We start from the raw sequence: 21368 nt of genomic DNA on the forward strand, positions 1-21368 counted from the left end.
CCTGATTTCTTAAACAGCTGTTGTTCAACAAAACCCCAACTACTTTGCACAACATCGTGCTGTCAGTTTCATGTTATCATAGTGTCAGAGATAGTTCAGAAGTAGAAATATGTTATGAAGTTCTGTCAAGATACTGGGGAGATGTCCCAAACATGAAAGAGCATGGTTTATGCATTCCTGCTGCAGTTAATAGTACTGATACTTTGACTTGGGTGCTTGTGGTGAATACAACATTAATATAAAAAACTAGAAACAATTGTTTAGTTCATCTCAGGTGGATTTGATATTCCCTTGTGAATGTGGTTTATGTCCATATTTAAACTACAAGGCAGGTAAAGAGTTGAAAATGTACTTGACAATAAACGTGCCTGTGACATTGCAAAATCATTATTGGATCAGAATCATATCGGGTTGCCCTGATTCCTTGTGTCCTCGAGGTCAGAGTCTGAGATTACATCAAACTGCAGTTGTTAGTAGGCGGAGGGAACATTGGGTGGGTTTACTATGCGTTCCTTTCTTCTGCGTATGCTTAACTGGGCCTTTTATGACCTTGTTCCCTCTTTCTACTCCTCTCTCTCTCTCTCTCTCTCTCTCTCTCTCTCTCTCTCTCTCTCTCTCTCTCTCTCTCTCCAGTATCTCTCTCCCACCCTTACTCACATGACTTGATTATTTTCCAAACTGCCACGTTGCGGTGTGCATGTTCTCTGAGGAAGGCCCACAAACAGAGAGCTGCCTGTCTAGACTCTGATGAGATGTTGTTCTGACCAGGCAGGATCAGTTCTCAGTAGGACTCACACAGAGGATCAGGGGCTCACTGTTACTGTACCCCTTCCTCTGCCCTCTGTCATGTGTTCGCATCAGTGTTGATGATAACTCACCCAGGAGGACACTGGGACCCAGGCATCTCCTCTCCTCTCCCTGTCTGACTGACTGCCTTGTCCCCACAGCCCCTTTCAGTTCATGCTACAGGCCCTGGAGGCCGGCCCGTGGGTGGGACTATGGTAATGACCGCTAGAGGAAGTGAGCGCAGTGTAGAGGAATGCATTTAGGAGTTGAGCAGGCTGAGGCTGTGAAGCGCTAACGACCAGCTGAAACTTGACTGGAGATAGCGCAGGCAGCCGGGGCTAGCGGATGAAAACATGCCCCATTTTACAGTGGTGCCGGTTGAGGACAGCGCTCAGTCCAACTATGACAGTCTGGAGGGAATAAACTGGGTGGATTATAGAGACACAGGGCAGAGCTACCCAGGAAACCTAGATACTGTTAGTTCTGACGGTAAGTCTCTCAACTTATAAACAACTATTCCTCAACTTTGTAATGAAAGAGAAACACAGTGTCAGTAAACTCGTTAAAAACATAACAACTCTTTAGGGAAAGTAAATATATTGTTCTGACCCTATAAGGCGTGGGAATGTTTAAGTTGTTCTGAGTGGACCGGCTCGTTTTATGGTAACCATGGCAATCCTCCAAACCGGCATGTTTCCCAGCAGTCAGGACTGTTTTTGACAACTCCCTTTTGGAGTGTCCTGGAGCACTGAGGAACTGCTGTAGTGGTTTAAAGTGTGTTTCTTGACTGGCTACCGGAGAATCTCAGAAAGATGACTAACCTGTCACCAGCGCCCACCCTCTCAGTGACAAAGGGAAAACAAGCGGAGGGGAGTGTGAGGGTGGGGTTGTGGTTGGGAGGGAGCAGTGGGAAGGCTGAGCAACAGCTCGCTCTGTCGTAAGACGAAAAAGACACAAAAGATGGAGGGCTCTTTGCGCCCGTCATGCTCTCCTTTTCACACAAGAATCAGAACAATAGGCTGTAAAACCAGCCGGCAACCGCTTCTCCTGTCTCTCTCTCTGTCTCAGAGGGTCCCACCCCCTCGTTCCCATTCTGCCACTGCATCAAGGGAGAAAGCAAAGGGTTCCCCCTCCTAAGTATTAGCAAGGGAGGAGTGGAATACAGGCGAGGAGTGAGGAGTTTGTAGCCCTGGGGCAGGATTATATAAAAGCTGACATGGGAACCAGCCAGGCGCGAGTCTGTTGTGTGAGATTGAAAGGAGACCTTTAATAAAAGACACACAAGGGAGCAGCCTGTAAACTAAGCACCCACGCACAACCACAGGCTCAGGAGACGAGTGGGTGAGAGGCTGGGTACACAGACCCTGGCTAAGCACACCCTTCATCCACTACTGTCCTGAACTGAGTCCAGAACCAGCCCAGCAACAAGCCGTGGGGTCGTGCTGGTTCACAGTGTTCTAGACGGAATACTTGGTCTTTGCTGTTGTTTCCAAGTATCCAATAGTCCAAGCCACAATTTTAGAGCTTGTCTTGTTCCTTTCAATGGGATAAATGTGTGTGTTAGGGCAGGAGCGGGGGAAAGAGGGCTCTGGAGGACAGACAACCCACACAGGAATCATAGGACATCTTAACCTAGTTGTCTGCCTGTATGCCTGGAATGCATGGAGGTCATGCTTTCGGATGGCCTCGGGTCCTCTGATGCTCACATGGTGAAAAGCTCCAGCTCCTCCTGAAAAAGTCCTTCACCATGTGTTACTGTCATAGCTCTTTGAGGGGGTTTTCACCAGTGAAGTGAACAGCATATGGCCTGAAATGACCCGGAAAGTTCTCCAGGCATGTTTTGCTCCTTCTGTCTCTCTGCGTGGTTGTTCTGTGCAACGTATGTCCTCTCTTGTTGGCTCTCACTCTGGGGCATGGGGATGAAGCTTCCTGAAGGAGGGAAGGATGATGACAGCACTTCCACTGGCTTTGTGTACACAACGAGAGAGAGAGAGAGAGAGAGAGAGAGAGAGAGAGAGAGAGAGAGAGAGAGAGAGAGAGAGAGAGAGAGAGAGAGAGAGAGAGAGAGGGGAAGTGATATATATATATAGAGGGATACTGAACTACAAGGGATATGTTATTACTCTGGGGTTGGGTGCTGCTTATGTGGAGGAAAGAGGCAGAATGGGAAAGGTGGCTGCTGAGGGGAAAGAGTCTGTAATGGGTGATTTCATCAGGGGAGTGGTGGGTCTGGTTTGGAGTCTGGAAAGGGAGTGGAGAGAAGGAGAGAGAGAGACTGTCACAGTGCTAAGTCTGTTCCAGACTGTGACTGTGTTCTGGACTGGACTGGATTGCACACTGCGGCCATTGTACAAGAGTGGTGCTCCAATAGAGGGTTAGCAACAGCAGCCAGTCAGTCGGAACATCCACCCTTTAGCAGGGCCTTTTCACCTATATATGATTGTGTGTCAATCTGTATACTTGTGTGTTCATATGTGTGAAAATTATTATCAAATGAATGATTTTTTACATCGTTGAAATCCCAAACTGCAGTATACATGGTAAATTATATTTATAGAATACACTGAACAGTACTGTACATGACCTAAAGTGATGTATCAGCAGTAGACTGCTGGTTTGTTTTTAATTCTCAGGCCTTCTGAGGAGAATGTGGTGCCCGTTCCTGCCATTGTGTTCCATGTGCCCCTGATAGCTCATAAGCCCTGTGTGGAGATAAACACTGGCTGGAAAGAAATGTGCAGGTGTTGAGAGAGATCTGACATACACACACACAGACAGGTGCACACACACACCACAAACAATCAGCTGTCTGGTGTGTGTGTGTGTGTGTGTGTGTGTGTGTGTGTGTGTGTGTGTGTGTGTGAGTGTGTGTGTGTGTGTGTGTGTGTGTGTGTGTGTGTGTGTGTGTGAGGGATGTGATCCTGGACAGCTGGACAGTTAATTTGGTACCTAAGACAGAAAAGGACAGTATAAGAGGGGTACACCCAAGAGAAATGGGCTTAGCCTGCAGGCTGTCAGAAGATAGCTCAGCTGCTTTGGGTTGTTGATATGTTTAAGGCCTGTTGCGTGTTGACTCAGCCACCCAAAAGCAGAATCCCTATCCCATGGGGGAGATATTGAATTTCTGTTTTGATTAAGTGGCAATGACGTATTCAGGCAACAACTGTAATGACCTGACCTCACCCATGCCCACATACAAAGGATGGTGTGAACTGACTTATAGTCCAAATGTATCTTGCTGAGCAACAAAGTCGCAAGTTTGAACTAATTTACCACTGCTAGTTGGGGTTAGCTAAGACTTGGTCCTATGGAAACTTGTGACAACAACATGGAGCTATTATAGAGTGGGAGTTGGCGGCCCTTAATGTGGGGTGTTGTGAAATTCTCTGAACTGGCAAAGATCACTCTTCTCTTCTCAGTGCATTCAGTTATCTGATTGGAGAACGAGCCAGCACTAAACCACCCAAACTGGCTAAATAACTTGGGTCAGCATTTGGTTTTTCATCTCATTCAAGTTATTCAGTTTTGTTGATCACAGATGTTACATTATGCTTACTTTTCCACCATTTTTGTCATGTTGGAATCTTGCATGAACTTGTTGGTTTCGCCTTGCTCTGCTCTTAGGGCTGCACAGTTATTTTTTGCCCCCACACCACTTTACCACCCCTCGCTAGCAGCTTCCATCGTTAGCGCACATCAAAGCTACAGTACCACATAGTGCCTCGACACAGCAGGCCAACATTCCTTTGCTCTGTTCAGAGGGGGCTTCTCACTGAAAAACGACCCATTTTAGCTAATGATGGCCTGTTGTTTTCGAATGCTGTGGAACAAGTGTTTTTCTTCTTGGCACGAAAGGGAGGACAGGGTGTAATAATATTAAAACCAAGAATCAGGAAGTCTGTCTGAACATTGTCTTTCAAGTGAAATAATGAGATTGTGAAATATTCTGGAGGAGATACATGACACCCGATGAACTGATGGGAAAGTGTATTTCATTCACTGTTCTTCCTCGACCACTAGACACAACCTACTTTAATTGGTTTCTCTTTCGTCTCATTGGAAGGAAAAGTGTGACACTGCATACAAAATTACTACCACTGTTGCCAACAGCTGTGCTTTGAACACGACCAACCCCTCCAGAGACAGGATAAGTGATAAGCATGTGCACCATAGAGTTTCTGATGTATTTATACTTAATTGGCCCATTAGTTGTAAAAAGCAGTTGATTTGATTCAAGACAAAAGTTAACGAGTATATCTAATACAACCAGTCACATGTCATCTTTCTCCAATGTCTACTTTCCAGAGGCATACTTACAGACATCTTTGACTTCTCTTTTTTTGTTCAAATAACACTAAATTTTTATTATTTATGGCTAAGCAGAAAATGTCATGTCAAATTATCATTATACTTCTTTCCCTAAAGGTCTATTAAGTTAACGTAAATGAGTTGCCTACCTGCATGGTATCATCATTAGGTTTGGTTGCAAGCAGAGTGAAGTGGAAGCCTGCTGGCTTTGGAGAGCTGAGCAAACATGGAAGAATGCCCAGGCAATGTTGCTGTGAAGGAAGTAGTTTAGTTGTGGCCTCAGCAGGTTCTTCTTGATCACATATGCCTCTGTGAGTTCATCATCAGAGTCCTGAATGCCAACCCAAAAACACAATCTCCAAAAACACAAATAATTGCACACACACTCTCGCAGGCCTGTACTGTACCATCATGACTCACACGCACAGTAATGAACCGACACATGGACAACCCCCCCTTCCACACACACACACATACACACACACACACACACACACCAGAAAGAGGCCTAAGCTGTGTGACTCCTCCATCCCTTAATTAAGTATTAAATGTTCATTAAAGGAGAACTTTAGCAAAGAGGCTTTCAAACCTAAGAAGCTAAAGAGTGAGAAATTGTTTTCCACAGCTAATCAGATTAGGCGCTTGCTGATATTAAAGTTTAGGAGTTATTGGTTGTCGAAATGGTGAACCATCTAAAAGTGTGGATGTCAATCAGCACAAATCAGGGCTCACGTTTTCTTTTGATGTTCCTTGGTCAGATGGACCATGTGGACATGTGGGAAGATATGTGTTTGACAATCAGACTTTAGGTCACTGGGGTGTAATGAACTTAACCTAAGGGTAGCATGACTGTGAGGACATCCATAGGGTGTGAAGGTCTCTGACCTTTCGTAATAAGGAATTTTCAACAGTAGGACAACAAGTGAGGTGATTTCCAGGCGTTAAACACTCAGAACAAGCGGGAAGGACCCCTTCTCCTATTAATGCTTTCTTTTTGTAAACTATTTTGGTAGTACTTTAACACAAGGAAGAAGTGGAAATAGAACAGATGGGCTAAACACTAGCTCGCACTCACATTAGGGTCAAACGGCATATTTGCTTTAGATATCCTTTGTTTAAGAGAACCACATTGGATAGATTGGATGCCAAATGTGCAAGGTTTTTAACTGTGTTTGATGAATGCAGACCAAGGCAAATAGTCTTACTCAGAGTTTCTACATCAAACTAAAAATGGAAACTCAAAGTGACTTCTTATTCAGGCTTCAGACAATAACATTTGTCCAACTTTATTGTACGGTAGTCAACATATGAAGGATTGCAGATAGATATTATTTTATTTACAAGTTAAACTGACTTTAACATTAGTGACAAGTTCTTCAGATGTCTGCACCAGGCATCTCAGCACTACAGGAATGGAGTTTTTTTTTTGCCACTCTTTGATCTTGTAGCTGCCAGGTATTTCAGCTGAGGCACAGCTGACTTGTCGGGACTTGCTGTCATAAAGACTCTGAGCCAGTCTTAGTTGCGCGACGGGAGCCTTTGTGCTCACAACAGCCAGGTTAATCTTTAATCCCTTTCATTAGACTTCCAACCTGATGATGACATTAACAAAGACGACCCCCCCACCACCACTCACCCATACCCAGACACCCTCATTCTCAATTTTTGCAATGGTCTCAAGGCAATTTTGGGAAGAATAATGAATAAACCCAGATGTTTGTTTTTTTAACAATGAGAAGCCCTTGAACATCCTGTTGTTGCTGAAAACTGAAGCTGTGACATTTCTGACCTGGTATGTTTTCATAGCACTGACATCAAACTGACACTAGATGTCAGTGTTCATGATGATATTTTACAGCTGTGCAAAATTACACAATACTGTGGTGGTGGAGTGGAATGATTTCTCCAGACAAGAACATCAATAAAATGTAGGTTTGTGTTTAAGATACGCAGTTAATTGAACAATGTTGTTTTATTCATTTCGCGGGTGGTGTTGGCAAAGTTGTCAACATGAGAAAAACAAGACAAGCATTGCCATGCCTCAGTTATTATAGTGATGGACAAGTTTGAACTCTGATTAATTCAACTTGCTTTGAATAAGTTCTGGCAAATGCTCAAATAAACCCTTAATATATGTGCTTGTGTGTGCATGTATGCATGTGCTCCAATTATTGTGCAAACTTGCATGTGTTGAGCTAACGCCCCTTACACAAGCATGCATGTGTGTATGTGTGTGTGTGTGTGTGTGTGTGTGTGTGTGTGTGGGTGTGGGTGTGTGTGCGTGTGTGTGACCTGCACGCATGCTTGCCCTGGATCGGGCCCCACAGTGAGAGTTTGCCCTGGGTAACTGGGTGTCTGCGATGATGCCTGGCTAGGACCATACTCCGAGCCAGAGCACAGATTGTGTAGCTGCCTGCGCAGTGTGTGGAAGCATGCTCACCCCCAGCACCACCACTGGCAATGGGGCACAGGACACAGGTGAGAGAACTGCAGGATAACAGGGATGGAGTCCATTCTGGTAGGAGACAGGGAAGAGCATTGGGCATATTGAAATTAGTTTTATGCAGAGCCATTGTTTAAAAAGTGGGTGATTTATTTATTTATTTGAGGCACAGACTACCGGTAGGTGTGTTTGGTTCAATCTGGGCTGCATGGACATTTTATTGAAGAGAAATTGGCAGGCTCTTGTAATTTTCAGATCCTTGTCTGAGAGCTCATTTAACTACTCTGCGTGCAGTTATAGCCCCAGGACGTTGACCTTGTCTTTGCTTGCCTGCCTGGAAACAGACACTGAGTGAGACAGGAATGAGTTGTGATCTTCTGCTTACCTTTTTTTCTGTTTTGCTCAGTTTTAAGTTTATTTTCAAATCTGTCATTCATTAATACTGGATTAATACTGTACAATATATTAATATTGGGAACTGTACAGATTACAACACACATTTTCTCAGTTTTTGTTTTGCGACGTGTTTACTAAACTTAAACTTTGCCAGAATAAATCTGAAGCCAAAAGATCAAGCTCAACATCCTATCGTATTTCAGAGATAGGAACCAAAAAGAGAGCTAAACTAGATGGAGTTTAGAGACGATATCCATCTTGCCATCCTCTGCCTCTACTCCTCCTCAACTCAATCTCTTCCTTCTCAGGACTTGGGAATCATAAGGAGGACAGCCCGTTCCTCAACAGTGCAGAATCTGCAACCAAGAAGAATGATTTTTATGACAGGAACCTGGCGTTGTTTGAGGTCAGTAAGCAGCTTAAAATCTTAATTAACTTTGACAAAATAAAGAAGTGTGACTTTATCTTCATAAACCCCGTTATATGTGTTGAGAGACATGGGTCAGGATGTAAAGGTGTTAGACTGTTGTTATGCTCTATACTATATGGAATCCAGTGGTATTCATCGTCGCTACACAGGTCTGCTTTCCCCACTATGAACAGCATCACGTCATATAAAGAGCTGTTCTTTTTTAAATCACCTAATGGAATATTAATTCACCTGTGTGTTCCCCATATGCAGGAGGAGCTGGACATCCGTCCTAAGGTGTCTTCACTCCTCAGCCGCCTGGTCAGCTACACCAGCATCACCCAGGGGGCCAAGGAGCACGAGGATGCTGAGAGCGCCGGCACAGCTCGCAACAAGGCACCTAAGGTCAGAGGTCACACTCATTCAATGGAGGGCGCAATTTCTATGTATCTAACTCTGTTATTTAATTTCATCTTTCTCTTTTATTACTTTCCTTCTCTCCATCTCTCTTTTTTTCTTTCTTTTTTGATAGTATTTTTTTCCTCTCATCCTCCATACATCTACTTCTGTTTTAGTGTATCTCTATTTTGGGCTGATGGTGGATGGTGACCACAAATTTGGCCAGTATAACACCAAGCTGAAAACAAAAGGCACTGACCTACACCATACACCACATCAATACATAATCAATAAGATGTTTCCAGTGGGGGGTGTTTGGAGTGTTTGTCAACGTCCTGTCCCACTGTAGCATTTCCATATCCTTTCTCTGTATGTTTGCAGTCCCCCAACATGGGCACCCTGATGGGTGTGTACCTGCCCTGCCTACAGAATATCTTCGGTGTCATCCTTTTCCTTCGGCTGACCTGGATCGTTGGGACGGCTGGCATTGTCCAGTCTTTCCTCATCGTCTTTATGTGCTGCTCCTGCGTTAGTACACACAAACACATACACACACAGTTACACACTCAGTTACACACTCAGTTCTTGTTGCCATGCTAAACAACCTCATGAAATTGGGTCACTGCCCTGTGGCTGCAATCAACATGTCAGCACTGGCACACACAGGCACAATTCTAAATGATTGGAATTTTCCTGTGAAGTAGTTAAATGTACAACAAGCCCAGGCAACCACTGATGATATATTGTTGCTAATTTATGGCTTGAAATTTACATCTACATATCTGTTTGCAGACAATGCTCACCGCAATATCTATGAGTGCTATAGCCACAAATGGGGTTGTGCCAGGTAAGCTTTGTGGAAATATTTTGTCAAAGGCACTCTTTGTAATTAATTTCAGTCCTGGTAACCATAGTGACTCTTTTCTGTCCTGATCGGGGTGGGATAGCTGGAGGGGCGTACTTCATGATCTCGCGATCCCTGGGTCCAGAGTTTGGGGGCGCTGTTGGGTTGTGTTTTTACCTGGGAACCACCTTTGCAGCTGCCATGTATATACTGGGAGCCATCGAGATCTTCCTGGTGAGTTTTGTGTGGTACCCATCTCTTAACTTAAAAACATAGAAAATAAATCCTTATTTTACATATTTTATTTCCTTTGATATTACTTGGTCAAAGGAAGCGGCCAAACATTTGGCTGTATGCCGTCAATGAAAATCCTTTCATTGTTGTTGTTTTTTCTCCTCAGAAATACCTTGTCCCTCAGGCGGCCATCTTCCATGCCACCGACCCTCATGGGGGTGACAGTGCCATGCTCAACAACATGAGGGTGTACGGCACCATCTGCCTCTGCCTCATGGGAGTGGTGGTGTTCGTTGGGGTCAAATATGTCAACAAGCTGGCCTCGCTCTTCCTGGCTTGCGTCATCATCTCTATCGTGTCCATCTATGCAGGGGCAATTAAATCCATCTTCCACCCCCCAGAATTCCCGTGAGTCTGTGAATAGGGGAGGACAGAAGGTTAACTATTCTTGTCTGAACAGGAAGTTAGAAGACTGATTGTTTTGTTCTTTGTCAAGAGGAAACAAACGCTATTTTTGTATTTTCTGTAATTTCTCGCCCTTCGTGGCAATGTACTTGAATGCCAAAAACTGGGCGTATTGATCAATTTAATGTATTTTAATATTTGTTATCATCCTATGGTATAATTATTATATTATTAGATTTATTATGAAAATGCTGAAACTTCATCATGTTAAAATGTAGTTTTTGGGTCCAGGATCTGTATGTTGGGCAACAGGACGTTGGTCAGAGATCTGTTTGACGTGTGTGCCAAGACTGTTCTGGTGGGCAACGAGACTGAGCCCACTCAGCTGTGGAGGAGCTTTTGCGGGCAGGGAAACATGAGCAGCTCTCAGTGTGATGACTACTTCAGCCTCAACAACGTGACGGAGATCCAGGGCATTCCTGGCATGGCCAGTGGCATCATTAGAGGTGGCCTAGCTAACATCCACACTTTGGCCTGCAAAGAGAATCATCATCCGTATGTTGGTTTTCCTAGCCTTTCTGTAAAAACTCTGTGTGTGTGCATGTGTGTGTACAGATAACATGTGGGGAGACTACCTGGAGAAAGGGCAGATTCTAGAGAAGGCAGGTCTGCCCTCAGTGGATGCACATGGTGCCATGGAGAGCTTCGGCCTTTACGTGTCTGCAGACATCGCTACATCCTTCACCCTCCTGGTTGGAATCTTCTTTCCCTCAGCTACAGGTAAACCTGTCAATCCATACCTGGCAACCAAACTTCCAAGAATCATGATAACCGCCCACACAGTAATTGCAATGGAGATACTGAATCATTTTTTATGAATACTTGCAGGTATCATGGCAGGCTCTAACAGATCGGGAGATCTCAAGGATGCTCAGAAGTCAATTCCTGTAGGAACAATCTTAGCCATAACAACCACTTCCCTAGTTTGTATCCTTCACTCAATAGGTTAGGGTTAGGGGGTCAGATGGCTGAGCGGTTAGGGAGTCGTTCGATTCCCGGACGTGCAAAATGACATTGTGTCCTTGGGCAAGGCACTTCACCCTACTTGCCTCTGGGAGAATTCATTGACAACTACCACCAAAATAGATGAGACCCATGTTTTTCTCCCTTAACTTCATGTATTCAGATTTCAGCTCAGTGGTTCTGTTTGGGGCCTGCATTGAAGGAGTGGTACTGAGAGACAAGTGAGAGAACCTCATGCCTTTTACACACATTGCACATTTGACTGTGTGTGCTCTTGTTACTGTAGCTCTCCACCAAAGTAAACAACATCAAATCATGTGGCGTGATCTTCTTTACAAAGAATTCTTGGAGCTTACCAGGAATCTCTTACATACTTAACATTACATGACATTTGCATTTTATTGAATCAATCATTTTATTTGGCAGATTATTTTATCCAAAACATACAAATTGTGCATATAGAAAATGCAGCAAAAGAGCCAGGATCAGAATGGCATAGTTTTTCGATGTATATAGTCAGTGCCACACTAAGAAGTGTGTGTGTCCTGTTGTGTCCTGCAGGTTTGGCGACGCGGTCAATAAGACCCTGGTGGTGGGCACGCTCTCCTGGCCCTCCCCCTGGGTCATAGTCATTGGTTCTTTCTTTTCCACCGTGGGGGCGGGGCTACAGTCCTTGACAGGTGCCCCACGCCTATTACAGGCCATCGCCAAGGACAACATCATCCCCTTTCTCAGGGTAGGCTGCTACACCTGTCAGTCACACAAGTTCATCAGCAGCACCATCCACTGGAGATGGATATAGACCTGAGTAGATCATAGTTTGCGAAACAGATCTGATTGGTTGATTGTGATTGACTGGTAATCTGATTGGTTGTGCAGGTATTTGGGCATGGGAAGGCCAATGGGGAGCCCACGTGGGCTTTGTTACTGACCGGGCTCATCGCTGAGTTGGGCATCCTCATTGCCTCCCTAGACATGGTGGCACCAATCCTCTCCATGTGAGTTGAGCACACACACACTCTCTCTCCACAGACAACTTCACACACATTAAGATTAAATTGACATGTGCTTGGGAGGAAAACAAAGCATTTAACATTTTTGTCGCTAATCTAAACCACATTCTCTTTAGAGAACTGTTCCATTCCATTTCACAGACATGCTTGAAGGAGTTAGACCTCCCAGAATACTCTATTTAAATCCTTGACTTTCAGACAAACATTTCACAGCTCTGTCTACAGCCCTCAGTACTCTCACTTGATATGTGTGTAGAAGTCAGGTCACTTTGGGAAATGTTACAGTATGCAGTGTGCATCGAAATGTAAATCCAAAGCAGTAGCAAGTTCCTAGGTAGTAAATACAATAAAATGCTTTCTCGTGGCAAGCCTTCTCTCTTCAGAATACTTTGTCAGGAAAGATAAAACATTTTATATTACGCAAAGTTGGATACAAATACTGTTTATGTTCCAACAGGTTCTTCTTGATGTGCTATCTGTTCGTGAACTTAGCCTGCGCAGTTCAAACCCTGCTCAGGACACCCAACTGGAGGCCAAGGTTTAAATATTACCACTGGTGAGTGCCAAGTAGTCATGTGCTTTTTGTTACAGATTGGGAAACACAAATTATTTAGGGCCCATTTGCATGTGCGTGGGAAAGTTGGGCACACATTTTAATACTGTGGTGACAGTTTCATTTGAATGGCCTAGCACTTTAAAAGGGAAGTATTGACAGATGACGTTCCTTTCGTGCATCACTACCGGTAATAGTGTTCCAGCCAGCATATGTATTATAGATGGGCTGACTGACTGTGTGTTGGATTCCAGCTGGTATGTATTTGTGCTTGTGTGCTAGGCTTTTTAGACATCTGTTCCCCCCCCCAGGGCTCTGTCTTTCCTAGGCATGAGCATGTGTCTGGGGCTGATGTTTATCTCTTCCTGGTACTATGCAATTGTGGCCATGGGCATCGCTGGCATGATCTACAAGTACATCGAATACCAGGGGTATGTCTGGTGCCTCAACCACACTCAACACTCTTACCACACTCAACACCTTACTCCCATCTCCAAACAAGTCTGCCTCGACACAGGGGGAAATGGTAAAGAATGATTACCTCTCTCTCTCTCTCCTTCTAACAGAGCTGAGAAAGAGTGGGGAGATGGGATCAGAGGCTTGTCTCTAAGTGGAGCGCGCTATGCCCTTTTGCGGCTAGAAGCAGGACCCCCGCATACTAAAAACTGGAGGTGAGCTCTCCCCCTCCTTTTGTTCTTTTGAAATCACCCCTCAATGCATTCTGCACAGCTGTTTCTCTCAGTCAGTCATGATGGAGTTTGCACGTGGTGTTGGATTCTCGTTATTCTCTGGCAGGTCCCCAAGTAGCTTATCTCCCCTCTCTACTACAGGCCCCAGGTGCTTGTCCTGCTAAAGCTGGATGAGGACCTTCACGTGAAGTACCCTCGCTTGCTTACTTTCGCCTCCCAGCTGAAGGCAGGCAAAGGCCTGACCATCGTGGGCTCCGTCATCCAGGGCAACTTCCTGGACAGCTACGGGGAGACGCAGGCCTCGGAGCAGGCCATCAAGAACATGATGGAGATCGAGAGAGTCAAGGGCTTCTGCCAGGTGGTGGTGGCGTCCAAAGTGAGAGAGGGCATCACCCACCTGATCCAGTCCTGTGGCTTGGGGGGCATGAAACACAACACGGTGGTGATGGGCTGGCCCTATGGGTGGAGGCAGAGCGAGGACCCACGTGCCTGGAAGACCTTCATTAGTAAGACCCTGACCGTAGTCACTCAGCCATGCACTGCATGCTCTATCGCCAAGAGTGTTTCCCTTTTCCAATTGGTGCTTAAATGACAACAAGACTTTGGTGTTCTACATGTCTCACTTTGCATTTACATTTACATTTAGTCATTTATCAGACGCTCTTATCCAGAGCGACTTACAGTAAGTACAGGGACATTCCCCCGAGGCAAGTAGGGTGAAGTGCCTTGCCCAAGGACACAACGTCAGTTGGCATGACCGGGAATCAAACTGGCAACCTTCGGATTACTAGCCCGATTCCCTCACCGCTCAGCCACCTGACTCCCATTTGAAGATATACAAATGCAACTTCTCCATAACCATATTTTCTAAACTTTCTTTGTCTGTGTACCTAATGAGTCGGTTACGGTTGTCCTTGTCCCTCCGTGCATCCTCCCCCCTGCCATGCGCAGACACAGTCCGTTGCACCACAGCTGCCCACCTGGCCCTCATGGTGCCCAAGAATGTGTCCTTCTACCCCAGCAATCACGAGCGCTTCACCGATGGGACCATTGACGTGTGGTGGATTGTCCATGACGGAGGCATGCTCATGCTGCTGCCTTTTCTGCTCAAACAGCACAAGGTAAGGAACTTCCTGTCCCCTCGGAACCCTCTGGAACAGTTCTCACCATACAGGACTTAAAGAATCACCCTACAGCACTAAAAACCACATCATAAATGCATGTTCAGGTTTGGAAGAAATGCAAGATGCGCATCTTCACCGTGGCTCAGATGGAGGACAACAGCATCCAGATGAAGAAGGACCTGGCAACCTTTCTTTACCAGCTGAGGATCGAGGCAGAGGTGGAGGTGGTGGAGATGGTGAGGACCCATTCAAAGGACCGATAACTTTGCCCCACGTCGGGTATTCATCGGGCAGAACCAGTACATGTTACTCTTGGCAGACATGCTAACAAAACCCAATTTTGGTTGTGGTCAGCATGACAGTGACATCTCGGCATACACGTACGAGCGCACGCTAATGATGGAGCAGAGGTCCCAAATGCTGAGACAGATGAGATTGTCCAGTGCAGAGAGAGATAGAGAGGTATGTACACATACTTCACACACCTGGTGGTGCCGTCATGTTTCACAGCCATAACTACTGAGACACTGAGTGAATGGTTAAACCTATGTTGACCTATATTGATCCATGAATTGCACACTACAGGCTCAGCTGGTGAAGGACAGACACTCCCTGGTGCGTATGGGCAGTTTGTACTCGGACGAGGAGGAGGAAGTGGTGGAGCCCATTCCAGATAAAATTCAGATGACCTGGACCAGGGAGAAATGTGAAGCTGAGAGGAGGAACAGGAACAATGCCCCAGAGAACTTCCGAGAACTCATTAGTCTCAAACCGTACGTGTCACAGCTGTGCTCCGGCACCTCTCCATATTTGGTGTCATGCCTTCAATTATGTGTTCAGTGTATTTATGTATTCCTGTGCGTGTATGTGTGCATCGCAGAGACCAGTCCAACGTCCGCCGAATGCACACAGCTGTGAAGCTTAATGAAGTGATCGTAAACAGATCTCATGACGCTCGCCTGGTTCTGCTTAACATGCCTGGGCCTCCACGGAACACAGATGGGGATGAAAACTGTATCCTTTAACTGCACACAGGCTACTACATGGGTGTCGTCTGCTACGCACAGGCCACACTTAGCACTAGAATCCACCACATGGCTTTAAGTGTTGGTATTGATAAAAGCAAGAGCTGTTTAAAGAGTACTGTCTCATTTGTCATCAGATATATTGTTACACAGCCCAAATATTGTTAAACTACATCAATCCAAAGTTGAAGAGGTTCCATTGAAAGTCTTATATTTATTTCAGAACCTAACAGCACTTCTTCCAAACAGGACTTCAGTATGAACTAAACCACCCAGTAACTATGTGTCTTTGAATGAATGGGTCTTACCCAGGTTGAACTCTTTTCAAATATATCATGTCAAACCTGCTTAAATAACCTGGTTCTTGGTGTGCCTAAAATCTATGCTTACTGTTTAATGAAGACTATAGAATAATTATTTACCCTCTACTTATCTTATGCCTTGCAAGGCCATATTAAAAGTCTTGCTGAGCTCATTTCTAAACCTACGCTTTCTGCTAGCGTGAGCATGCAAAGCAGTTGTGAGCAATCATTTGGTCACATTTGTGTTTCCTGAACCTGCACCTCAGACATGGAGTTCCTAGAAGTGCTGACCGAGGGGCTAGAGCGAGTGCTGCTGGTGAGAGGGGGAGGACGAGAGGTCATCACTATCTACTCTTGACCTGATATGACAAAGGCCAATTTGAGGGTCATTACACTGCCCAAACAGGAAAACATTCCATCCTCTATCTCCTGCTGTTTTCCACCCACCCTTGTTATCTTTCTTAGAAATATTCTAAGGAATGACAGACATTGTGACAATCCATTGTGGGTTGTGGACAACAAAAAGTAAAAAAGGTCTTCCTAATTTAAGTAAATGAGACAATATTTTGTCCACCTTTGGCTAAAAAACTGATGTTTTTTTAATATCATGGACTTTCTAATCAGTGATAGCTTGACAGACCACAGACCTTTTTCTTGGTGATCCATACGACCATATTTAAGTAGAGTGTCAAATGATTCCTTTCTTAATGTTGCAATTGTGGAAAATAACTTTTATTTATTTTCTTATTTATTTTCTCAACCTTCCCCTATGAAGTAAGAGATTCAGATTGTAGATAATGAGAGTTACAGTTGGGATACATTCAGCAGAAAATACTTTGTAAATGTGAATGCCATTGATCACATTCAAGGGGTTTATCATTTTCAGTATGTTTGTTTTTTTACTGGAGAGCTATTTGTATTGTTGAAAAGAGAAACGTTTTTAAATCTGCAAATGAAGAATTGAAGAATTGTACTTATAGTAGTCATTCTGGTTATCTGGCATATGAACTGGGCCAAGAATAACAGGCAAGAAGAATAACTGAACAATTTTGTATGAAAGGAGTCTATAAAACTTTCAGACTTAATGAAATTTGTATTTCCATATGGAAACAAATCTATGATGTAAGAGATTGTAAACACAAAGTGAATTACATTACAGGAAAATAGAATGATGTAGAAAAATATGCGATTCAAATAATGTCATGGCAAGTGCAACAAAATATTGAAAATATTTTTAAAAGATACTTTTGCTTGCTATAAAGCTAAAAAAAAGAATGCTTCATAGCAAGGTCACACTCAGTCTCCTCACGTAATCAAATGTTGGCACATTTAAAATTAACATACAAATAAATGTAAAGTAAATAAGAATGATAAATGATCAAATCAAGGTTTCATGCTTTTGTCACTATAATGCAATGTACGTTGAATGTAAGTTCAAACATTTGTATCATGTAAGTCACACATAATTGCAGTCCAACTCAAAAGCCCAAATGTGTTGTGTCTTCAATGACACACACACTGACATCACATGAACAAGGTGCGTAGTGCTTATTGATGTGGTATTGTTAATCAGATCAGTCCAATATACTGAGGAAGAGCATTATTGTGGTGCAGAACCATGTTGGACAGTTCCATGATCTTAACTGGCTATGGGAGGAGGACGTCTGTACATATAGGATCCCTGGCTGTGGGGGTCTCAGGACCACACGGCAAGGGTTTTGGACTTCCGACAGGGAGATTTGGACCTCACTGGGGCGGGTGTCTCTCATCTCATCACGTACCTGGGGGAGAGAGGGACACTTGTTAAGGGAAATCAATTATCTGGATAGTCAAATGTAGCCAAATCATAGATTCATTTATTAGTCTTTAAAAGAGCTCACCTTTTCCACTGCTTCGAAGACTCGCAGAAAATTGTTCCGAAGGACCCCAATCAGCTCTAATTCTGTCCAATTCCTACGCAGTAGTTCATGTATCAGGGCAGGGTACTTGGACACGTCTTCCAAACCAACAGGAAAGCTTCACATGGAACCATTTTTGGAATTAATGAAACAGCACTAAAACTAGAGCGCAATATTGGCAAAAAGTGAGCTTAATTATTCAAGTGAGGAGTCATTTTCTCACTTACGTTGGTGCACCATCAAAGTCACTACCTATTCCGATTGAAGCAACTCCAATCACTTTCTTAATGTGGTCAAAGTGGTCTTAAAAAACAAACACAGAACGACTGGTGTAATTGAGAGATTGGAATATGTACTGTACATTTAACAAAATTTGAAGTAAGCACGCATTGACTTAAATTGAGACAGAGCATCCTTTTAAAAGGCACTGACATCGGCAAGCTTCATTTTGATTTTGATTTTTTACAAATAAAAACTATTGATGACAATATTATCAGTCTCTTTTACCTGCTACAATGGAGAGAGTTGCTTTTTCACTGCAGGCTACAAACTCAGTGTGAAGGTTCACCATGATCAGGCCTGCATTATTTTTCTGGAACACAAGAGGAAGGCTCTAGGTGAAAGAGAGTGAGAGACGCAACACAAGAGGATAAGGAAGACGGAGAGAGGTGAAGAAGAAAGCAGAGGTCCCGGGGGGGTTTCACCAGTAAACGGAGAAGCTCGTCAGGTACATTGCGGCTGTGGTTGCACACGGCATGGGCCGAAGAGTGGCTGAAGATGACAGGGGCTTTGGAGAACTGCAGGGCAGCCTTGGCTGTGGCCCAGGAACTGTGCGACAGGTCTATCATCATGCCCAGACGATTCATTTCCTCCACCACCGCCTGGGAAGGACAGTTCCCAGGTGGGTCACAGACAGACATACACACAAACAGCCATACACATACATACCAGAACATACACAAACATACACACACACACCATCTCACTAACATGTCCTTGGATGTAATAAAATAGGAATCAAACAGGGAGTCAGGTGGCTGAGCGGTGAGGGAATCGGGCTAGTAATCCGAAGGTCGCCAGTTCGATTCCCGGTCATGCCAACTGACGTTGTGTCCTTGGGCAAGGCACTTCACCCTACTTGCCTCGGGGGAATGTCCCTGTACTTATTGTAAGTTGCTCTGGATAAGAGCGTCTGCTAAATGACTAAATGTAGATGCTGCCAGGCCACAGATAAATTCTTTAAAATACGGTAAAATTACCTTACCTTACCAAAGTGCGTTAGACTGTCATTCACTCTTTGATAGACATCATAAATGATGGAGGACGACTCAGCCCTAAAGTGAGAAAAAATACTCAACACCCCGAGTCGTGACACAAAGGTATGAGTTTGTATCAGACATGAATCAAAATACTTTGGGAGAATCTTTTAATTACTTTAGCCTTTGCCTGAGTGTGCATGAGTTATGTGTTTGAAGTATGCATCTTTAGAAGAAGACCATGGTTAACAAAGTCAGACAAAAACAGTCAAGCTCAGGAAAGTAATTAAGGTGATATTAAAACGTACAATGTTTTGTCAAAGGCCTTATTTGTGTGGGGCTCCTCACCACGGTGTGTTGCAAGTGTGTGTGAGGGCCATGGAGCGAACCCCTAGCTGGTAGTACATGCGCAGGGCAGGCAGGCTGCTGTCTATGGAGTGGCCTCCCTCAATACTGATCAGACAGGCAATCTTGGTAGAGTCTCTCAGTCCTGCAGCCACAAAACAGGTAATCTCATTGTTAATCTTCATGCCTAAGGCTGCGGCAGCCAGTGCTGCACTTTTCTGCGGTACCTTTGGCTGATGTGATCAGCTCCAGTGCAGGGTACTCGGTGCACATCCGTTGGATCACGTCTATCTGCTCCAGGGTGAGCCTCACCGCATCCATCCCCTGGGCTTTACACAACACATAGGCGGCGAACATCTGACAAGACCAAGGCACAAGATCACACAAGACGTGAAGCCACCATAGCGCATCAACAAAGCTATGAGATACAAGAAGTCACAGACAGAGGTGATGCCTTACCTGACCACCCACGTGACCGGCTGTGAGTCGCCCAATGTCTGTGGCCACTTTGTGGACGTTCAGGAGGTCAATTTGACTTAGTTTGTTGTCATATAGTATCCTCAGGCGGAGAGGGAGGTCGTTATGACTGAGCCACAAGATGCGGGGAGAAGATGAAAAATCTGGTTGGTATCCAATTTATATAAGAGACTATCTATTTGGGTCCCATTTTTATTTTAATTTTACAGATCTTATGGCCCACACCTAAACACACAGAGATTAAATACATTGTTAAGCATGGGATTGTAAACTAATTATATTTTACATAGTTTTTTGTCAAATCAAATCTATTATTACAATAAAATAGGCCTTGTCCTATTGTCCTTGGTATATATAAAATAAAATAAAATGACTAAATGTAAATATATATAAATTGTATGACTTAACTTTTTTGTGCTGATATTTTCAGTAAAACGTATTGAAACAGTTAGAAAAAATAAAGTGCGCTATTTGGTACTTTGCTTAATATCTTTTAATAACATGTTCATATGCACTGATACATTGAGCAGAGTAACGTTCAGTTTATGGTCAGCTTACCCATCAATGAGGCGAGATTTTGACATCAAGTCATGCGCTTTTTCTGTCAGATTCTGTCCAGACACTAAACATCCAGACAACAAGAAGTTGACTGTGCTCATCCACAAAAGCTTTCTAGGAAAGGTCCACGACAGCATAGTTGTGCTCTTCGCCATCCTTAAGCTTTAAACAAATCGGAAGCAAAATCAGACGTTGTTATTAACATCCTAAATATGAATAAAGGCATCAGTAATTTAAGGTGTGTAACAGTGATATGAACCACAAGATGGACTTACACAGCTGGTCTGCAGGTACAGATATGTCGAGAGAAACTGTAGGCTACTGATAAATAATCTTCCGCCTACTCCCTCCCACGTTTCAACGCACTATTTAAATAACAGTGATGTACAGATGACGGAGTATCGCGATGCAAATGTTTTTCAATGGAGCTAAAGTAACTGGCGCCCCTTCTGGTCTAAATTGGGGATTACAAAATGAATTCCATAATAGGTACATTTGGCGACATTGGGGATTCAAGACCAGGACAATTATTATCGTTAAAGCTGCAGAGAAGCTGTTTATTTAGTCTCAATGTATTAATACTACATATTTTACAAAAACTACATTATTTACAGAATTAATCCATATTTGAACGGTTCGCGATTTAGGCACAGAAAGACAAGCAAGCTTAGTCCAAAAAGTATTTCAGTTTTGATTCGATTACATATGCAATGGTTACAAAAATAAGCTGTGAATAGGAAAATATGCAATGGATATGATAATACAAATAGCTGAATAGTTCAAATCAAACAAACATTGTGTTTTAGTTATAACTTTCTCTTGTCAACAAACAAGTTATCTGAATTCACAATAAGGACTTCCACATATTATTAAACACTAAA

General features: G+C 43.9%; 2 protein-coding genes across 3 annotated transcripts; one reads left to right on the plus strand and one right to left on the minus strand.

Moving 5' to 3' along the window:
• The first annotated feature begins 1113 nt into the window (after positions 1-1113).
• Positions 1114-16511, plus strand: slc12a4 (solute carrier family 12 member 4). Its single transcript, XM_067248450.1, has 23 exons — positions 1114-1275; positions 8242-8339; positions 8616-8747; positions 9123-9269; positions 9534-9588; positions 9689-9819; positions 9986-10227; positions 10516-10730; positions 10840-11004; positions 11113-11211; positions 11411-11468; positions 11809-11983; positions 12127-12245; positions 12718-12816; positions 13125-13244; positions 13380-13484; positions 13644-14008; positions 14454-14623; positions 14731-14862; positions 14981-15088; positions 15212-15399; positions 15507-15640; positions 16220-16511. Exons 1-23 carry the CDS (start codon positions 1140-1142, stop codon positions 16309-16311), a joined length of 3285 nt encoding a protein of 1094 aa, XP_067104551.1. The 5' UTR covers positions 1114-1139; the 3' UTR covers positions 16312-16511.
• On the minus strand, positions 16511-20931 carry dpep2 (dipeptidase 2). 2 transcript variants are annotated; one of them, XM_067248451.1, is made up of 11 exons: positions 20763-20931; positions 20488-20649; positions 19912-20038; positions 19680-19809; positions 19456-19597; positions 19116-19185; positions 18556-18732; positions 18359-18443; positions 18079-18154; positions 17834-17969; positions 16511-17734 (listed from the first exon to the last, which is right to left on the minus strand). In XM_067248451.1, the coding sequence occupies exons 2-11, from the start codon at positions 20640-20642 to the stop codon at positions 17528-17530; spliced, it is 1305 nt and encodes a 434-aa protein (XP_067104552.1). In that variant the 5' UTR covers positions 20643-20649; positions 20763-20931; the 3' UTR covers positions 16511-17527. The 2 variants fall into 2 exon arrangements, with proteins under 2 accessions (XP_067104552.1, XP_067104553.1); XM_067248452.1 differs by lacking the exon at positions 20763-20931 and having other exon boundaries at positions 19912-20154; positions 20488-20610.
• Positions 20932-21368: the final 437 nt, after the last annotated feature.

The sequence above is a fragment of the Osmerus mordax genome, chromosome 13, assembly GCF_038355195.1.
Source record: "Osmerus mordax isolate fOsmMor3 chromosome 13, fOsmMor3.pri, whole genome shotgun sequence".
Taxonomy (NCBI): domain Eukaryota; kingdom Metazoa; phylum Chordata; class Actinopteri; order Osmeriformes; family Osmeridae; genus Osmerus; species Osmerus mordax.